Source organism: Myotis brandtii, unplaced genomic scaffold (genome assembly GCF_000412655.1).
Source record: "Myotis brandtii unplaced genomic scaffold, ASM41265v1 scaffold317, whole genome shotgun sequence".
Taxonomy (NCBI): Eukaryota; Metazoa; Chordata; class Mammalia; order Chiroptera; family Vespertilionidae; genus Myotis; species Myotis brandtii.
Window position 1 is genome coordinate 1,275,096 of NW_005362155.1, and position 15,970 is coordinate 1,291,065.

The following is a 15,970-nucleotide window of genomic DNA, read 5'->3' on the forward strand; positions in this document are numbered from 1 at the left end:
TTACTCGGAATCCAGCTGGTAGGTGAGGCGGAGCTCGGCGCTGCAGTCGGTGGGGCCGCCCATCCTCCACTCACAGGTGGAGGTGCTGAGGTAGTCGGAGAAGCAGGTGGGCCCATCCCGGACCTGAACACTCCCTGGGGAGACACAGGAGCGCTCTGAGCAGCCGCAGCCCAACAAGCAAGAGGGCCATGGGCCACCGGGAAGGTCGGAAACCAGCCTGAACAGGACCCAGGGGCCCAGCACAAAGCAAGGGAACCACCGCCCCGGGACCGCTCCTGTGCCGTCTCCACAGAGCGTCCAGCTGCACTGAGGCCATCCTGAAGCTGAAGAAGGGCCCTGGGGTGCGGGCCCACTGAGGGGACACCCCAATGACCTTTACGTGCTGCAGCTCACTTATTTGCTTTTGGCCAAATTAAAGGGAAACACGTGGCGGTGCGAGGAGGGAGACCCGCCAGCAGCACCTGCCCTGCAGCGCCTGTGGGAGGCATTATTCCTGCGCCGCTCCCGCCCCACCCACTCCACCCCGCTGAGCTCAGGAGGCTGATCCCCAAGGTCTGTCACCCAGGTGCCCTTGGCCGCTGGCTCCTTGTTGGGTTTGGCCAATATCAAAGGGCAGGATGAGAGGGCGGGGTGCTTCATCCAGCCGGTCAGCGGCAGAGCTGGCTTTGAACCCGGCAGATTTCAAAAGCCCGGAGTGAGAGCCAGGCAACACCTGTCCCAAGAGATGCGTCTTGGAAAACATCCCACGGCCTGAGCTTGAGTCCCCTCGGACTTCTGGGAGTTCCTATGCACATCGGGTTTGCCCACCGTCCAAGCTCCATCACCCAGCTCTAGACCGCCCAGCCCTGGCCAGCAGGCATCGCGCTCCAGTGGCCGCACCGGCCCATCACCGCGGCCCTCCATTTGCACTGGTTCTCTGGATAGAGGGCTCCCGTGTTAAGGAGAGTCGGGGGTATCTAGTCAACATATCAGACTCTCCGCATCCGATTCCCCGCTCCCCAAAGCCCAGATCCCTCTGCATCTCAGAAATGATACCGCGCCCTTCCTGCCTGCTCAGGTCAGAGCTCTCAGCGTCACCCCGACCCTGCTCCCGCCCCGCATTCCAATCTCTCTTCAAATCTCTCTCCCAGAAGGGTCCAGAAGCCAGTACCCTCCATCTCCTCTGCTGGGCCACGCCACCCGGCCTCCCCCTGGCCTCCTGGCCTCCACCCTCGTGCTTACAGACAAAGGGATCCCTTTTAGTGTCAAGGTCATGTCGCTCCTGTGCTCAAACCCTGCCAGGTCCTTCCTGACTTGGCCACCTGCCTCCGGCCCCACCCCAGCCTCCCCTGGTCCCTCCAGCTCTCCAGGCAGGCTCTCGGCTCCGGCCTCCACTGAGGTCTGCCCGCAGGTGTCTGCACGCTCCCCCTCCTTCAAGTCTTTGCTTGAGCGCCTGTCACTCAGGAGGACCTCCCTGAGCACGTGTTTTAAATTGCAATCCTCCACTTGAGCCCGCTGTCCTAGTCCTCCCTGCTCTGCCCTATATCGTCTTTCCCCACCACCTTCTGACAATCCTAGAATTAGCTTATAATTAGGGCCATCTGTCATTGGCTGTCTCCTCCCACTACAGCGAAATCTCTAAGGCCAGGGATCTTTGTTTTGTTCAGTGATTGAGCCTGGCAGGTAGACAGTCAATACATGTTTGCTGAATGAATGAATGAATGAATGAATGAATGAGAGGTGGTGACTTACCAGAGCCTGCCGCCCACACCAGGATCAGGCAGCTCACAGGGAACGTGAGCCCAGAGCCAAGCCACCCCATCGGGAGGTCCTAAGGCACCTGCTGAGAGAAGGTGAGCCAGGTGAGTGCTGACTCGTGGTCCCCACCACCCCAATCATCCCGCGTGCAGCCTTCAGAACTCACCTTACTCCAGACACGACCGCCCCCCACCCTGGCCATTTGTGTCTCGGCAACAGTGAGCCCTCCCTGTTCATCAGAGATCTGTTCACATCATGAAACCCAACCCAGATGCACAGAGCCCCGCGTGAGAGCCAGGAACACCTGTCCCGAGAGATGCTTCTTGGAAAAAAATCCCTAAGTTTGAGCACCCTCAGGCGTTTGGAAGTTCACAATGCACATGTGCACATAAAGGCTCTGATAAGTCCTGCAACAAGGAAACTTACTTTTCTTCACTTAACTAACACTTACCAAATTTATCTACCCAACCTTCATTTGTGTGTGTGCGTGTCAAACCCCCAATTAATCCTCCAAAGGACTTACAATTCCTTGAAATAGTTTGGAAATTCTAACCCGACTGTCCAACCTTACAGAGTTGGTTAAATAAATGATGGTATACCCATGCAACGAAGTATTTGGCAGCCACTAAAAATGATGCTGTCGAATTAGTGTTAGTCTGACTACATTAATGGCCTCAATTCTTCACTCCTGTGTCCGTGTAACCTTGCAGTGCCCCACCCCCACCCCCACCGCTCTGGGCAGGGCGTTCTCCCTGCATTTGGACTCTGGGCTCGCCATGTGACCGGCTTTGGCCAGCAGAGTATTAGCCAGAGTGAGGCAGGCACAGGCCTGCTTTGCACAACCACTGCCTGGAGAACGTGCCTGGCCTCGCCTGTTGGAGGATGGTGACGGGCCAGTCCCAGCAGTCTCCCTCCGCACTGGCAACGGGCGGCTGCCCAGCCCTGTGGTGACCTCCACCTCCGCAGGCCTGGCAGCTGACCCGCGCTGACCTCAGGGGCATGAGCGAGCCCACGAGGTCAGGCCAGCCAGATGGCTGCGCCCACACGCTCGAGCTAGGAGTCCCTTACACGGCCCCGAGGCTTTGTGCCTGCTCCTCACACAGCACATTACCCGCTGCCCGACTTCTAACCCCACAGAGGGTTATAGCAGTGAAAGCATGTACCACCCTCATTGTGTTAACGACATCCCACAAGACGTAACTGGGGAATAAAGACTAGAAGGTACAGACACCCAAAGAGAAAACACAGTTCGAATCCCCCAAATCACAAGCCCAGCAATACCCCACTCACATGTTAGGATCGATTCTCTCTTTGCTGCTATGGATACAGGGAGGTAAATGTGAAATTCATTTACCAAAATAGCAGCACCGTCTACACATGAAAACTTGCGTCTTAAACTCACTGCATCATTAACATCACTCCACGCCACAACGTTCAGATGCAAAGCCTCAGGTCAGTGGTGGCCCACGGTGCGGTGTGCCTGGCACTGGGCTGAGCCTTACTTACTCTGTTACTTTGTTCCGCACAGGCCGTGTCTGCCCGTCCCCGGGGACCTCACCACACGTTTCTCCGATCATCTCCTTAAGTCCCGCACCTGCTCGCCATGCGCTCCTGTGAGCCCTCCGACCTCAGTCGCCAGTGGTTTCCTGAGGACGATGCTCAGAAGCAGAATCCCATCGGGCCACCAGCGTCACCCCCGGCACTCCCAGCACCTCATGCCGAGGTGGGGGGGGGGAGGAAGGTCGCCAGTGGTTTCCTGCGGACGATGCTCAGAAGCAGAACCCCATCGGGCCACCAGCGTCACCCCCGGCACTCCCGGCACCTCATGCCGAACGTCCCCTACAAAGCACTGTCTTGGGCTGTATCCGGGCAGTGCTGACAGCGCCCACCCGCGGTCCCGTGGGTCTCTATCTTGGGGTCATGTCCAGAGAGGCGGCTGCCAGGCCTCCTCCTGCCACTCGGTAGCCATGTGCTGCCCAGTCACTGTCTCTGGGCTCCGGCCGCTCTACCTGCACCGGGAGTGACGGGTGAAGCTCCCAGGTGCCCTGCACAGAGGAGGCGGCCCTAACGCACTCTGCCGTGTCGGGAGCACGGTGGGGGCTGGAGCCACAGCAGAAGCCCCAGCCCCTGCGGAAAGCTCCGGGGGCTTCATCCCCCGTGAAGGCTCTGCCAGCGCCGCCTCCCTCCCCCAGCCCAGCAGCTGTGCACCTGGCTCCTGCCACCTGCTGGCCTCCACTCCCGCTGCTCCTCCAGCACACCCCACTCAGGCCCACCCCACCCTCTCCTCTCCCGTCCTTCCATTCATTTCCCTCCCTCAGCCTCTCTCTCTTATTTATTTATTCACAGGGATAAATTGCCCCCTCGATACTCCAGGGTAGATTTCAGGGAAACAAGGACATTCTCTGATAACCACAACGCAACCAGCAAAGTCAGGAAATTACACGGACGCACGACGCAATCCAATCCGCTGACCCTACTTCCATTTTGCTAGCGGCCTCCACAGCGCCCTTCGTCCGCCCAGGACCCAGCCGGGCATCGGATCACCATGCGTCCGGCGCCCAGGTCATGGCTTCTAAATCCTACTCTGCTTTGAAAGGAACCAGCGCCCCTTGGGGAAATTCTGGCTCCAGGGGCAGGGAGGTGCCCGCCTGGACTGTCGCTGTGCCAGGAAGGAAGAGCTCAGGAATGCTGGGGACACGGTGAAGGGCAGGAGTCAGCTGGAACGGTGCCCACTGGCCCACATGGGCACAACGGAAGCATCACAATGACATTATATAAACCAGCTGTAGCCCCAGGAGTTAGAGCAGGGGTGCAGGAGTCTGCAGTGACAGGTCACAAGTCAGGGAGCAGGGACAGCTCTCATCACCATGGCAGCCTCTAGCTCCCCACCAACCTCATGTTAGTTATTTACTAATTAATGAGTCAAATAGCATTATAATTTTACATAATCTATATATATAATTGTGCATAACTTTACACACAGAAGCCTGGAAGACACCACCTTCACCACGTGGTCAGAGTTAGCATCGCCCGGAGCGGACCGAGCAAGGCCACGGCTTTCTGCCCCAAGAGGAAAGGACGGGGCTCTCGGGGTTCCTGCCCCGAATTCACAAACCTGCAGAGGCTCAGACAGGCCGGAGCTGAGGGCGCCGGGGAGGAACTGGCCCGTCCCCACGGGGGCGAAGGGCAAGGAGCGTGTGCGAGAGAGAGACCGTTCTTTCCAGCATGTGCCGTCCACCCCGAGGGCCGCGGTGGCCTCGTTCACTGCCGGGCCCAGTGCCGCGTCGGTGGCGGGCACGCAGCACGTGCTGAGTAAAGTCCCTGGAGAGACATGCAGCAGAAGCATGACCGTACGGGGTCTGCCCGAGACCCTGCGAGATGGGCTGTGATCCCCACTTTCCACCCAAGGAACCGAGGCCAGAGGTCAAACAACTTGCCCATCAGGTCCCACCGCTAATGAGAGGGCAGAGCTAGAGCCAGGACCCAGGTCTGTTGGCTTCCGAGCCCAAGGCACCTTCCAATGTATCAACGCCTTCAACGTCTCCTCCCAGAACCGCAGGCTGAACCCAACGAGATGAATGAAATGAGCCAGAAAGAGCTGGCCATCCTGCTTGTCAATTTCAAACATCGGCCGCCCGCGCACAGGACCAGGAGGGCTGACTGAGCAGCAGAAGAAGCCGAGGATTTGTACTGTCTACAAACCCCCATGGGCCAGAGGTGAAGCAGCAACTTAAACAAACAAAAACACCAACTAACGCCATGTTAACAGAGACGTGAGAGCCAGGACAAGGGAGGGGACAGTGCCCACACACACCTGTGCTTCCCTGTGGAAGAAACGCCGCCGACCTGAAGCTTGTTGAGGATGACAACTGGCACAGAGAGGGCCCCGAGCCCCGGGGGGCAGGTCTGTGCCTGAAGGCTCCGCCCTCCTATGTCCTGCAGCCTCATCATCCACTTAACATGCCATATGTACCACATCCCTCTACACCAGCGGTTCTCAACCTGTGGTCACGACCCCTTTGGCGGTCAAACGACCTTTTCACGGGGTTTGCCTAAGACCATCCTGCATATCAGATATTTACATAACGATTCATAACAGTAGCAACATTACAGTTATGAAGTAGCAACGAAAATAATTTTATGGTTGGGTCACAACATGAGGAACTGTATTTAAAGGGCCAGATGGTTGAGAACCACTGGTCTAGGAACTTAGTTCCAGGAGGTCCCTGGCCTTTGGATGCGGGTCGATTGTGAAGGTGATTGAGAGGGAGATTTTTAGAGAGAGTAGAAGGGAGGGGGAGAGACAGAGAGAAACATCGATGTGAGACACATCGATTGGTTGCCTCCCACAGGATCCCCGACCAGGGACGGGATCAAGCCTACAACCGAGGTGCCTGCCTTTGACCAGAATCGAACCCACGACCCTTCAGTTTGCAGGCCAGTGGTCTATCCACTGAGCCAAACCAGCTAGGGCTCTCTCTACACATTTCAGTCATATTAATTCATTCAACACTCAAAACAGCCCCAGGAAGTGGGTGCTATTATTCCCCATTTTCCGAGGAGGAACCAAGGCACAGAGCGGTGCTAGCGACTGGCCTGGCTGCAGGTGGCAGCCTGGATGTGAGCAGGGCGCTCAGGCCCCAGGGCCCCCGAGCTCAGCCTCTCGCTCTGTCCTCTATGTCCTGGGGACCATGGGCCCGTCTGAACATGGGTGCAAACTCCAACCCCTCTTTCTAGACAAGTGAAGACCTTTAGCTTTGCCTTCCACTTTAGGGGTCCACAGATCCCTGAGCCCAGGGAGGACTCCAGGTCAGAGGCCCCTCCTCTGGGCAATGAGCAGATTGGAGGGTCTTTGAACAGGGTTGTGGCAGGACCTTCCTCAGCCCAGAGTGGGGCCGAGAGAATAACGGGATGCGGACTAAAACAGACCTGGGTCACCCCAGCCTTCTCCATGCCGCTGGCACCCAGGCCACGGACTGCCCGCTCACGTCCCTCCCTGGCCTCGGCTCCTGGAGGTGTCTTCAGCCAGAGGCACAGCTCCCCAGGGGTCACGGCCCACCCAGGAGGGGCATCCCCGACACAGAACACAGTCCACGCCCGGGAGCGAAAGCGGCCAATCCAAGGGGACGCTCTGCCTGATTCCACGTATGTACCATTTCGGTGTGTAACGTTCTCGAAATGGCAGCCCTGGAGAGGGAGCGCAGGACACTTCGGGGTAAGCGGGGGCAGGCAGGCAGGCAGGGAGGGCGGTGTGGCTATAAAGGGCAACACAGGGAGGGATCCCCGTGAGGACAGACCGCTCGGCATCTTGCCTGCGGGGGTGGAGACACAAGCTGTGCGTGTGGTAAAACTGCACAGAACTAAAGGCCTGCACGCGAGTGAGTGCAGGACAGCGGGGCGAGCTGCACAAGGTCCTGGCTGTGGCCGCCACCTCAGTTCTGTAAGGTGTCACCTGCGCGCAGCTGAGCGTACGGGGATCTCCGTATTATCTCTTTCCCCTGCGTGTGAGTCCACAGTTATCTTAAAATTAAAGGTTTAAGGAAATAAGAAAACCTCAAGCCCCTGTCACTCATCTACTGTCCCCTCTCCGTCCCCCACAAGTCTTGCGTCCACTGGCCTCTGACACTCCCAGCCCTTCTGTCCAGTGCAGCCTTTGCACCCAGAAACCCATCACCTAACCAGGGCTGCCCGTGGTACTTACCACAGCACCTGCTTAAATCTGCCGTATACTTATCACCGTCTCTAATCATATCACTGAGGTTACATGTGTGAATGCTGGTTTTATTTCAGGAGGTAGATGGCAAAGATAGAATGATCTGACTGCAAAAAATTTTCAACTTCCCCAGGTCAAAACATGCCATAAAAAGAGAAGTAAGCAAGCAAAAGAGATAACAATATACATGATGGAGGGTTAATGGCCTTAATATAAAGGGTGTCCCAAAATTCACGCAAGAAGTAATTTTGATAGAAAACACAGGTTTATAATTAAAAATTGTAAATTTTTTATTGATTCATAAAGTATACAGTATAGGGTTATGTATAGAATAGCATATCGGGTAAATGGCCTCCAAGGCTTTGCTGGCACATACACACTATTTTGTTATTGCCTGAGCAGCCACATTTTCAAAGAAGAATGATCCACTGATGCCTCCAGCCCAAAACCCGCACCAAACAGTGACACGCTGTGGATGCATTTGTTTCTCAACAATCACTCGTAAATTTTCTGAACCCCAAATGCGACACTTTTGTTGATTAACCAAGCCATCAAGATGAAAATGAGCCTCATCGAAATTCAGCCACATTTATGCAAAAGGCTCATGGAAAATTTCAACGAAAGAATGCGTACGTGCCAGCAAAGCCGTGGAGGCCATTTACCCGATATGCTATTCCATACATAACCCTATACTGTATACTTTATGAATCAATACAAAACTTACAACTTTTAATTATAAACCTGTGTTTTCTATCAAATTACTTCTTGAGTGAATTTTGCAACACCCTTTATAAAGAGGTCTTACAAAGCAATAAGACAAACATGCCTGTAAGAAAAACAGGCAAAGGAGAAATAGCCCCTCTCATGCTGCTGCTGGGTCCTGAAGTGCGGAGTGTAGAAGATGGCTTGTGACGTTTAAATGATTTCTTTGTCTTCACATGTAGAGGAGAGAATGCAAGCCCATGAGGGCCGAGCTGTGGTCTGCCGTGGGCATTGCCTTGTCCCCAGGGCCTAAACAGGGCCTGATACGTGCCCAGTATGTGCTCAATAAACAGCTATGAAATGAATGGTTGGCTAAAATTCAACAATAGCAAGTTCAGTCATCTATTTTTTTTTTCTAGTTAATGGTCTCTTCTTTATTATAAGGCCACTAATCTCATTTATGAAGGCTCTGTCCTCGTGACCTAATCACCTCCTAAAGGCCCCACCCCCACCTACCGTCACTGGGGATTAGGTTTCTGCATATGGATTTGAGAGCACAAATGCAGTCTACAGCACTTTCCAAGTCTGTTCCCACCTCCTGCCCTCCTGTTCCTTCGGCCTGGAACATCTTCTCCTCCATCTTCGGGTGGCTTGGTAGCTTGTCCCTGTTCACTTTTCAGGCCTCAATACACCTGCCACCTTCTGGAGGTCCCTTTTCACACTCCAGAAAGAGATTATACCCTGCACTCTCTGTCATATCGCCCCTTTGTTTTTTTCTTGACACCACATTCTGAAGTTCTTTTGTTTACTCATTTGATTACTATGCTGTCTGTCTCCACCCACTGGGATGTGAAGTTCCCTGAAAAACCTACTCGGTCTTATTCATTGTTGTATCCCAAGTACTAAAATAGGACCTGGCACACAGTAGGCACTGAATCAATGTGGAATAAATGAAAAAACAACCCCCTTTCCTGGCAGGCACTAAGCAGAATGAGCAAGCATCCTCTGAGTGTCCTCCCTTACCAAGCATGGGAGGTCTTAATCCCTCCCTGGGACACAGCACTGTAGAGTTCACAAAGGACTCTCACATCCATTTTCTCATTGGAGGCTCTCAGCCTTCCAGGCAGGCAGGTATTATTAGCCCCATTTTGTCCAGAAGACCTTCTCAGAGTCACACATCTGGCTGGTGGAACTGAGGCCTCCTGACCCAAGGCCGGCTCCCCTCCATTACACTCTCTCCTTCACTGGGTAAGGGCCTCCCTGTCCATTACGGAGTCTCCACTTTCTAGCCTTGGACGTGAGGAAATGACTCCATGCCTCAGTCAACCAGGCTCCAGGTCAGATATCCAGTCATCTATTTTTAAACATGGGAATGTACCAAGCTTTTGCCCATAATAATTGCTATGCATTCGTAATGCTTATCATGTGCCTGGCAATGTTCTCAGGGCTTACAATGTATTAACCAACTTGGTTCTCACAACAACTCTGAGAGGTAGGTGCCATGAAAATCCCCATTTTCCAGATGAGGAGACTGAGGCACAGAAAGGTGAGAGCACTTGCTTGTGGTCACAGTGACCCTGGTCAGTCTCAGTACAGAATCCAGGTGCCTCATCACTGTGTCCTGCTGCCTCTGAAATGCAGGCCCTGCAACCCTGGGATGTGGTGTCATTGTCCGAAGAGAAAAACTGAGGCCCAGAGAGGGCAGGTGACAAGGCCAAGGCCACGGAGTTAGGAAGCAGCAGAGTGGGTGACGGCCTGAGCCGGGAAGACAGCGGCTCAGAGGGAAGTGCCCCTGGCGGAGAAGCCCATCTAACTCACGCTTTATCTGGGGCAGGTGAGTGGCGAGTCCTGAAATGTCAGCGGCCAGCACCGTCCGGAAGTGACCGAGGGGGCTCTTCCTGAGCCCAGAGGGTGTGCGGGCCTCTTGCCCCTCTCCTCACTCCTGACCACAAACCAGCGCGAAGGGGCTGGATCGGCAGACAGGATGCAGCCAGTCCCATAACAAGAGGCCTGTGGAGGAAGCCAGCGACACTCAGGCTGCGGGGGGCCTCCCTGGGGAGCCACTGGTCCTTAAACTCCAGTCTTAGGCCAGCCCGGAGCTTCCTCCGGCCTCGGGGACAGCGGGCGGTATGGCAGGGGGCCAGGGACACACTTCTCCCTGAGACAGCCGCCTTCCTGGAACTGCTGACTGACTGGGGTTCCCAGAACCCGCAGCCGTGTCAACAGCCCCGCCCAGGACAGCGAGACAGGCCAGGCCAGGGCCCCAAATGGCGTGGGCTCCGCCTGCCTGCCCCTCCTCCCACCCAGCCAGTGACGGGAGGGCTGGCGGCACGCGGGCTCTGCTGGAGCAAGAACCAGGAGCGAGAATCAGGAACTCAGCCAACAGAGCCCACCAGGCTCCTGCGTACCTACTGTGTGCTCCAGGTCCTCACCCATTCACCCATGTCCTTGTGTGTCCTTGTTGCAGGTGTTTTTTGAGCACCTACTATGTGCCAGGTACTATAGATGCGAACAAGGCCATTCACTCACTCATTCCTTTCTTCCTTCTTCCCTTTGACAAATATTTGAGTGAGAAGAGAAGTTACTGGAAGGTCTGAGCAGAGACGTGACACCGTGAGACTTTTCAAACCATCCCTCTGGCTGTGTGGCCCAGGGCAGAAGCAGGGCTCAGTGAGGAGGCTGCCAGACTGGTCCGGGCAGCAGGTGCGGGGCTCGCACAGGGTTGTGGGGAAGGACTGGGGACAGGAGCTGCGGCCTAGGTCTGGCTGAAGGTGGAGCCCACAGGGTTTGCTGACGAGTGGAACTTGGGGGTGGGTGAGAGGAAAAGGGGGTGAACGAGGCCGGAGCCCTGAGCAGGTGGAGTGGCCATTTACCCGGTGGCATGGATCCTGGAGGAACCGCGTGAGAAGCAGGCCGCAGAGAGCAGGGGGCAGCACCCTCGGAAAGTGTAAGAGGCAGCAGGAGGCGCCTTGGGTGAGGGCCACGCTGCTCCTCCAGCGGGTGACCCAAGGGAGGACGAACAGAATTCTCCAGGGGAGGCGGGGAGTGTGGAGAGGGAGGAGAAAGTCCCAGAGGGCACCGTGGCTCCCTGAGGGCAGGGAACATGCCTCATCCACAGAAACTGAGCCCCAAGCTCGGGGCTGGCACACAGCGGGCACTCAGTACACGGCCACGTGCACATCACTGTGTCCTCGCTGAGGCCGTGCACAGCCTCCCTCCGTGCCTTGCGCTGTTCAGATGCTCTAAGGCCCCCCCGTGAGGTGAGTACAATTATTAAACCCACTAGAGGCCTGGTGCACAAAATCGTGCATGGGTTCCCCGCCTCCCCGCCTCCCTGCCTCCTCCTTCCCTCACTCCCTCAGCGCCCCGCGGCAGCCACTGGTCACCCACCATGTTCCGCGCCACCCCTGGTGGTCAGCGCACATCATAGCAAGCGGTTGAACTGTTCTCCTGGTCAAACTCCCAAGGGGACACTTTGCATATTAGCCTTTTATATATAGAGACTAGAGGCCCAGTGCACAACAAAAATGCATGGGTAGGGTCCAAAGGCCTGGCCAGCGATCAGGGCTGATCTGTGGGGTGACTGGCGGGGTGATCAGGGCCCCCACTCTCACCTGCCTTGGTTGGCCTGGCGCTGCTCACTCACTGGCCCCGCCCACTGCCGCTGGTGGGGGCCTGCAGGCTGGGGGCAGCTCCTGGATTGAGCGTCTTCCCCCTGGTGGTCAGTGCACGTCATAGCGACTGGTCATTCCACTGATCATTCTGCCTTTTGGTCGATTTGCATATTAGGGTTTTATATAGATAGATTAGGCATGAAAACTGATTTTAATCCCATTGTTCCTGCTTTGATTTTTTTATACAAACCATAAAATTTCTTGGAAGCCCTGCCCATCCTCCAAAAATACTCATTCTTTTAAGTCATTATTTCCCAATCATATAAAAAGCCAACAATAATAGTTTAAATGTTTATTTGATTTCACTATGTATGTTTTTGTTTTGATACCACTAATGTAAAATAAAGTAATCATTTTAAGAATCTAGTATCATGCAACATGCATTCAATAAATTTTGGAGAAACGAATCAAAGACTCTAATTATAATTCTAAACAACTTTTAAAATCAATTGTTAGAATGTATTCTACATTCCAAATAACCAACTTTTGTGAAGTTTTGTTACATAACTGTAGAATGAAACTGTACATACTTGAGAACAGAATTTGTTAATTAAGCTTCTTCTGTAGAATAATATGAGGGAGAAGTGATGACAACATGTGACTGTTGAATGTGAGAAATAAGTAGTACATAGTTGAAAGGGTGAATATTTAAGTACAGACTTTCAGAATGAAAAAATAGCTTTAATCTTTGTCTTTTTTGAGATACAGTATGGAAGTTATTGTCATAGGAAATATGGTAATAAAAGAGAAAAATAGAAAATGACAGTTCTTTCAATATGAAATGCCAGAAAATAAACTTGTATTTAATTAACAATTTAAAGAAAATCATTTATGTGATAAAGTCAGCAATGAAAAATTGTGCCTTTGAATCTATTCTTACACCTCTACTGTCTGAACATATAAACAGGTCCACGGTGCAACTATCTGAATCAATGACTCATTAAGAACCTTTTAAGAAGAAATCAATGCATTTTAAACTCTCTCTCCATTGAAAATACATAGGCCACTTCAACAAGCACTTAGAACATTTTTCCCCATAAACACTTTTATTAATGTATTTGCTGAGCACTATTGTCCTTTGATATTTTAAACTTTCCCTCTCTGCCAACGTATTCTTATTGTTTGATGAAGATTCCACAGCTCCTAGTTTTAAATTTAGTTTTCTTACATTTTTATTTATTTTTTTATTTTGTGAACATTGATTTTTGAAGAGGGCTAGATTAAAAAGAATGATTTGTATTCACGCTGACAGTTAATTTGCATATACTCACTGATTAGCCAATGAAAAGGGTAGCGGTCGTACGCCATTTACCATGCTTCTCTTTTATTAGTGTAGATTCCACAGATTCTGAAGGCTCCTGGGAGAGAAGAAGGAGGGAGGAACAAGTGAAGAGGGATCGAAGGGCCAGGAGGAGGCACAGCCAGTTCCTGCCACACAAGCCGGGCCCTTGGCTGCGGCGATGGGTAGGAGAGGTCGGGATGGAGCAGGGGGTCGGCAGGGCCAGAGACGGCCTGTCTGCAGGCCTGGCGAGCAGTCCTGACGCCCCAGGCAGCGGGGCCCTGAGGGAGGCTCAGCAGGAGAGGCTGCTTCCAGAAACCCCATCCACCTGTGTGTGCGGACCACCCACGGGGAGGGGGACGGCGCTGGAGCTGGGGGAGGGGCAGGCTCCGCCCTGTCTGGGAGTGGGCGTGGCAGAGGCAGTGGCTGCTGGTGGCAGCTGGGGGTGGAGGGGGCCTTGGCAGGCAGTGGCGCTAGGAAGGGAGCTGGCTTGCTGGGGGAGACCACACACTCCGCCACACTGCAGACACGTGACTTCACGTGGGTGGTGGCTCTGGAGCCATCCGGGCCGCCACAAGTCCTGGTGGCTGGGAGGCCACATGTCCTGGTGGCTGAAGGCCGACGGCTGTGCAGTGAGCCACGACTCTGAGAGGAGCAGGAGAGGCTGGAGCGGGGCCTCCTCCATGGACGGGTGGGCCGGACCCCTGGAGGGAGGCGCCGTCTCAGGGACAGGCTGGCATCTTGTGCCAACGGCCACTTTATGGCAGTGTGTACACCTGTGCCGGCTGTGGACACACCGAGTCCAAGCATTCAGTGGGGCCCCTGGGAGGCACAGGCGACTCCATCTAGGATTCTGGAAGCCACGCCTTCGGCAGGAGGCCCCGGAGGCCCGGGGAGGAGGCTGAGCCGGCAGCCCTACAAGCCCTCCTCCTGCTTTATTTCTCTGCACAGCACTTCCTCCTGCAGCACATCACACACGCACCCTTCCCGGTCACTGTCCAGATGCCCGCCGGACGCCAGCTCCCACAGGGCCCAAGCCTGTGTCCGCCACCTTCTTGCTGTGGCCCCAGAGCCCAGGCCAGTGCCCACACAGGGCAGGGCCCACAGATCCTTGTGAATGGAAGGGGGACTGAACAAACTCCCCCCGGCTGTGCGCAGGGCGCCTGGACAGCTGGCATTTCCACCTCTCACTGCTGGACAAACACTGACCACTCCTGGCCTGGAGTCCCCTTAACACCCCAATGCAGGCACGATGGGATGTTGACCTCCGGGGAGCCGGTAATTGGACATTACCACGGTTATTACTCACTTCCTGGGAGACAAGACGCACCACGTCAGGCCGCGGGGCACTGGTTAGATTTTGGCTGTGTTAGCGACAGTCACGACAGTCACTCACGACAGCCCCGGCTCTCAGGGGGCCTCCTTCCTGAGGTCCGCAGACGGCACCACAAGTGCCCGGCCTGTCCCCAGTCCCTCCAGCCATTAGAGGGACACGAGAGGCTGGGGACCGGGCCTCCTTCATGGACCCCTGGAGGGAGGCACCATCTGGGGACAGGCTGGCTCCACCTTCCCAATCGAGGAACACGGCAGGTGCTGGCTGTTATTCTCATCCCGTTGGGGGTGGAGGGGGGGCCGGCCAGGGGCATGAGCTCCAGATCCAAGGAGGTGAGAGTCTCTCCCCTCCCCTCTGACTGGGCAGGCTCTGCGGGAAGTAATGGGTTTTAGCGGGGACTCTGACCACTGGATCATGTCCAAGGCCAGACTGAGCTCTTCACCCTTCCCTGCGTCAGGAAGGCTGGTTAGAGAACTCTGGCTGTGCAGCCTGAAAAAGAGAAGTGCTGGGTAGGTGCTGGAGGGCGATGGTCACCGCCTCCAAAGGGCAGGACCGGAGCCAGAAGGTGAACGCTCCGGGAAAGCTTACCTGGCTCCATCTCAGGACAGATCTTCTGTTCGAGCTGCCCGGCTGCGGGGCCCGCAGAGGCCGCTGCTCCATCGCGGCAGGCAGCCTGGCAGGGGCTGCGGCTCTGCAGGCTCGGAGGGCTGCGGCCGGAGACCTGGGCTCTTCTCCCCATTCTGTTCGAGCTGCCCGGCTGCGGGGCCCGCAGAGGCCGCTGCTCCATCGCGGCAGGCAGCCTGGCAGGGGCTGCGGCTCTGCAGGCTCGGAGGGCTGCGGCCGGAGACCTGGTCTCTCCTCCCCACAGTGCCTGTCCTCCTCTGAAAAGACGCCTCCCCTCCTGCTGCTCCGGGAGCCGCCGGCCTCCTCCACTCCCCCCACGCTCTCAGCCCCGCGCTCCTTATCTCCCACCAAGAAACCCATCCCTGCCTCTGCTGCTCGTGGGGACGGCTCAGCACAGCGGCTACGTGCAAGGGAACGACTTCCTGGTCAGCAGCCCTGGGCTTGAATCCAGACGCTGCCCCTGCTGAGTTGTGTCACCAGGTAAGGCTCTACCCTGAGCTCAGCTTCCTCCTCAGAGAAATGGGGGGCGGGGGGCACCCAGACGTCTACCCGCCTCGCCCCAGCATAGTGCCTGCTATGGAGCGGGGCCTCCACCGTCCGGTCCCACCTCCCCGCCCCCTCTGCTTGGGTGCGTCCTCACTGTCTGGCCGGGGGAAGGGGCTCACTGGTACATGGTCGTCTGTAACGCCACGCCCGGCCTGGCCACGCCCACGGGGCTGCTGGGCTGACCGCAGCAGGGGCCACACCAGCAGGGATCGCAGCAGCAGGGGGGCCTCCGCATTGAGCCCGTTTCCATATGTGTCCAAACCCAGTGGTGCAGACTGAGGCTGGAACGGCGGTCGCAGCCCTGCTTGCTGCCTCGCAGCTGTCACCCTGAGCGAGTACTAGACCATTCTGTGCTGTTTCCC

At 55.5% G+C, this 15,970-nt stretch overlaps 1 protein-coding gene across 1 annotated transcript in view; it reads right to left on the bottom strand.

Moving 5' to 3' along the window:
- The window catches only part of LOC102263933 (interleukin-4 receptor subunit alpha-like), a 41,003-nt gene extending 25,337 nt beyond the window's left edge, over positions 1 to 15,666 (bottom strand). Inside the window, exons 1-4 of the mRNA XM_014542954.1 lie at positions 15,657 to 15,666; positions 14,973 to 14,975; positions 1,732 to 1,822; positions 5 to 134 (exon numbers count right to left, since the gene is read on the bottom strand). Coding sequence (XP_014398440.1) covers positions 5 to 134; positions 1,732 to 1,801 — 200 coding nt within the window. The 5' untranslated portion in view covers positions 1,802 to 1,822; positions 14,973 to 14,975; positions 15,657 to 15,666. The remainder of the gene's footprint in view (positions 1 to 4; positions 135 to 1,731; positions 1,823 to 14,972; positions 14,976 to 15,656) is intronic.
- Positions 15,667 to 15,970: the final 304 nt, after the last annotated feature.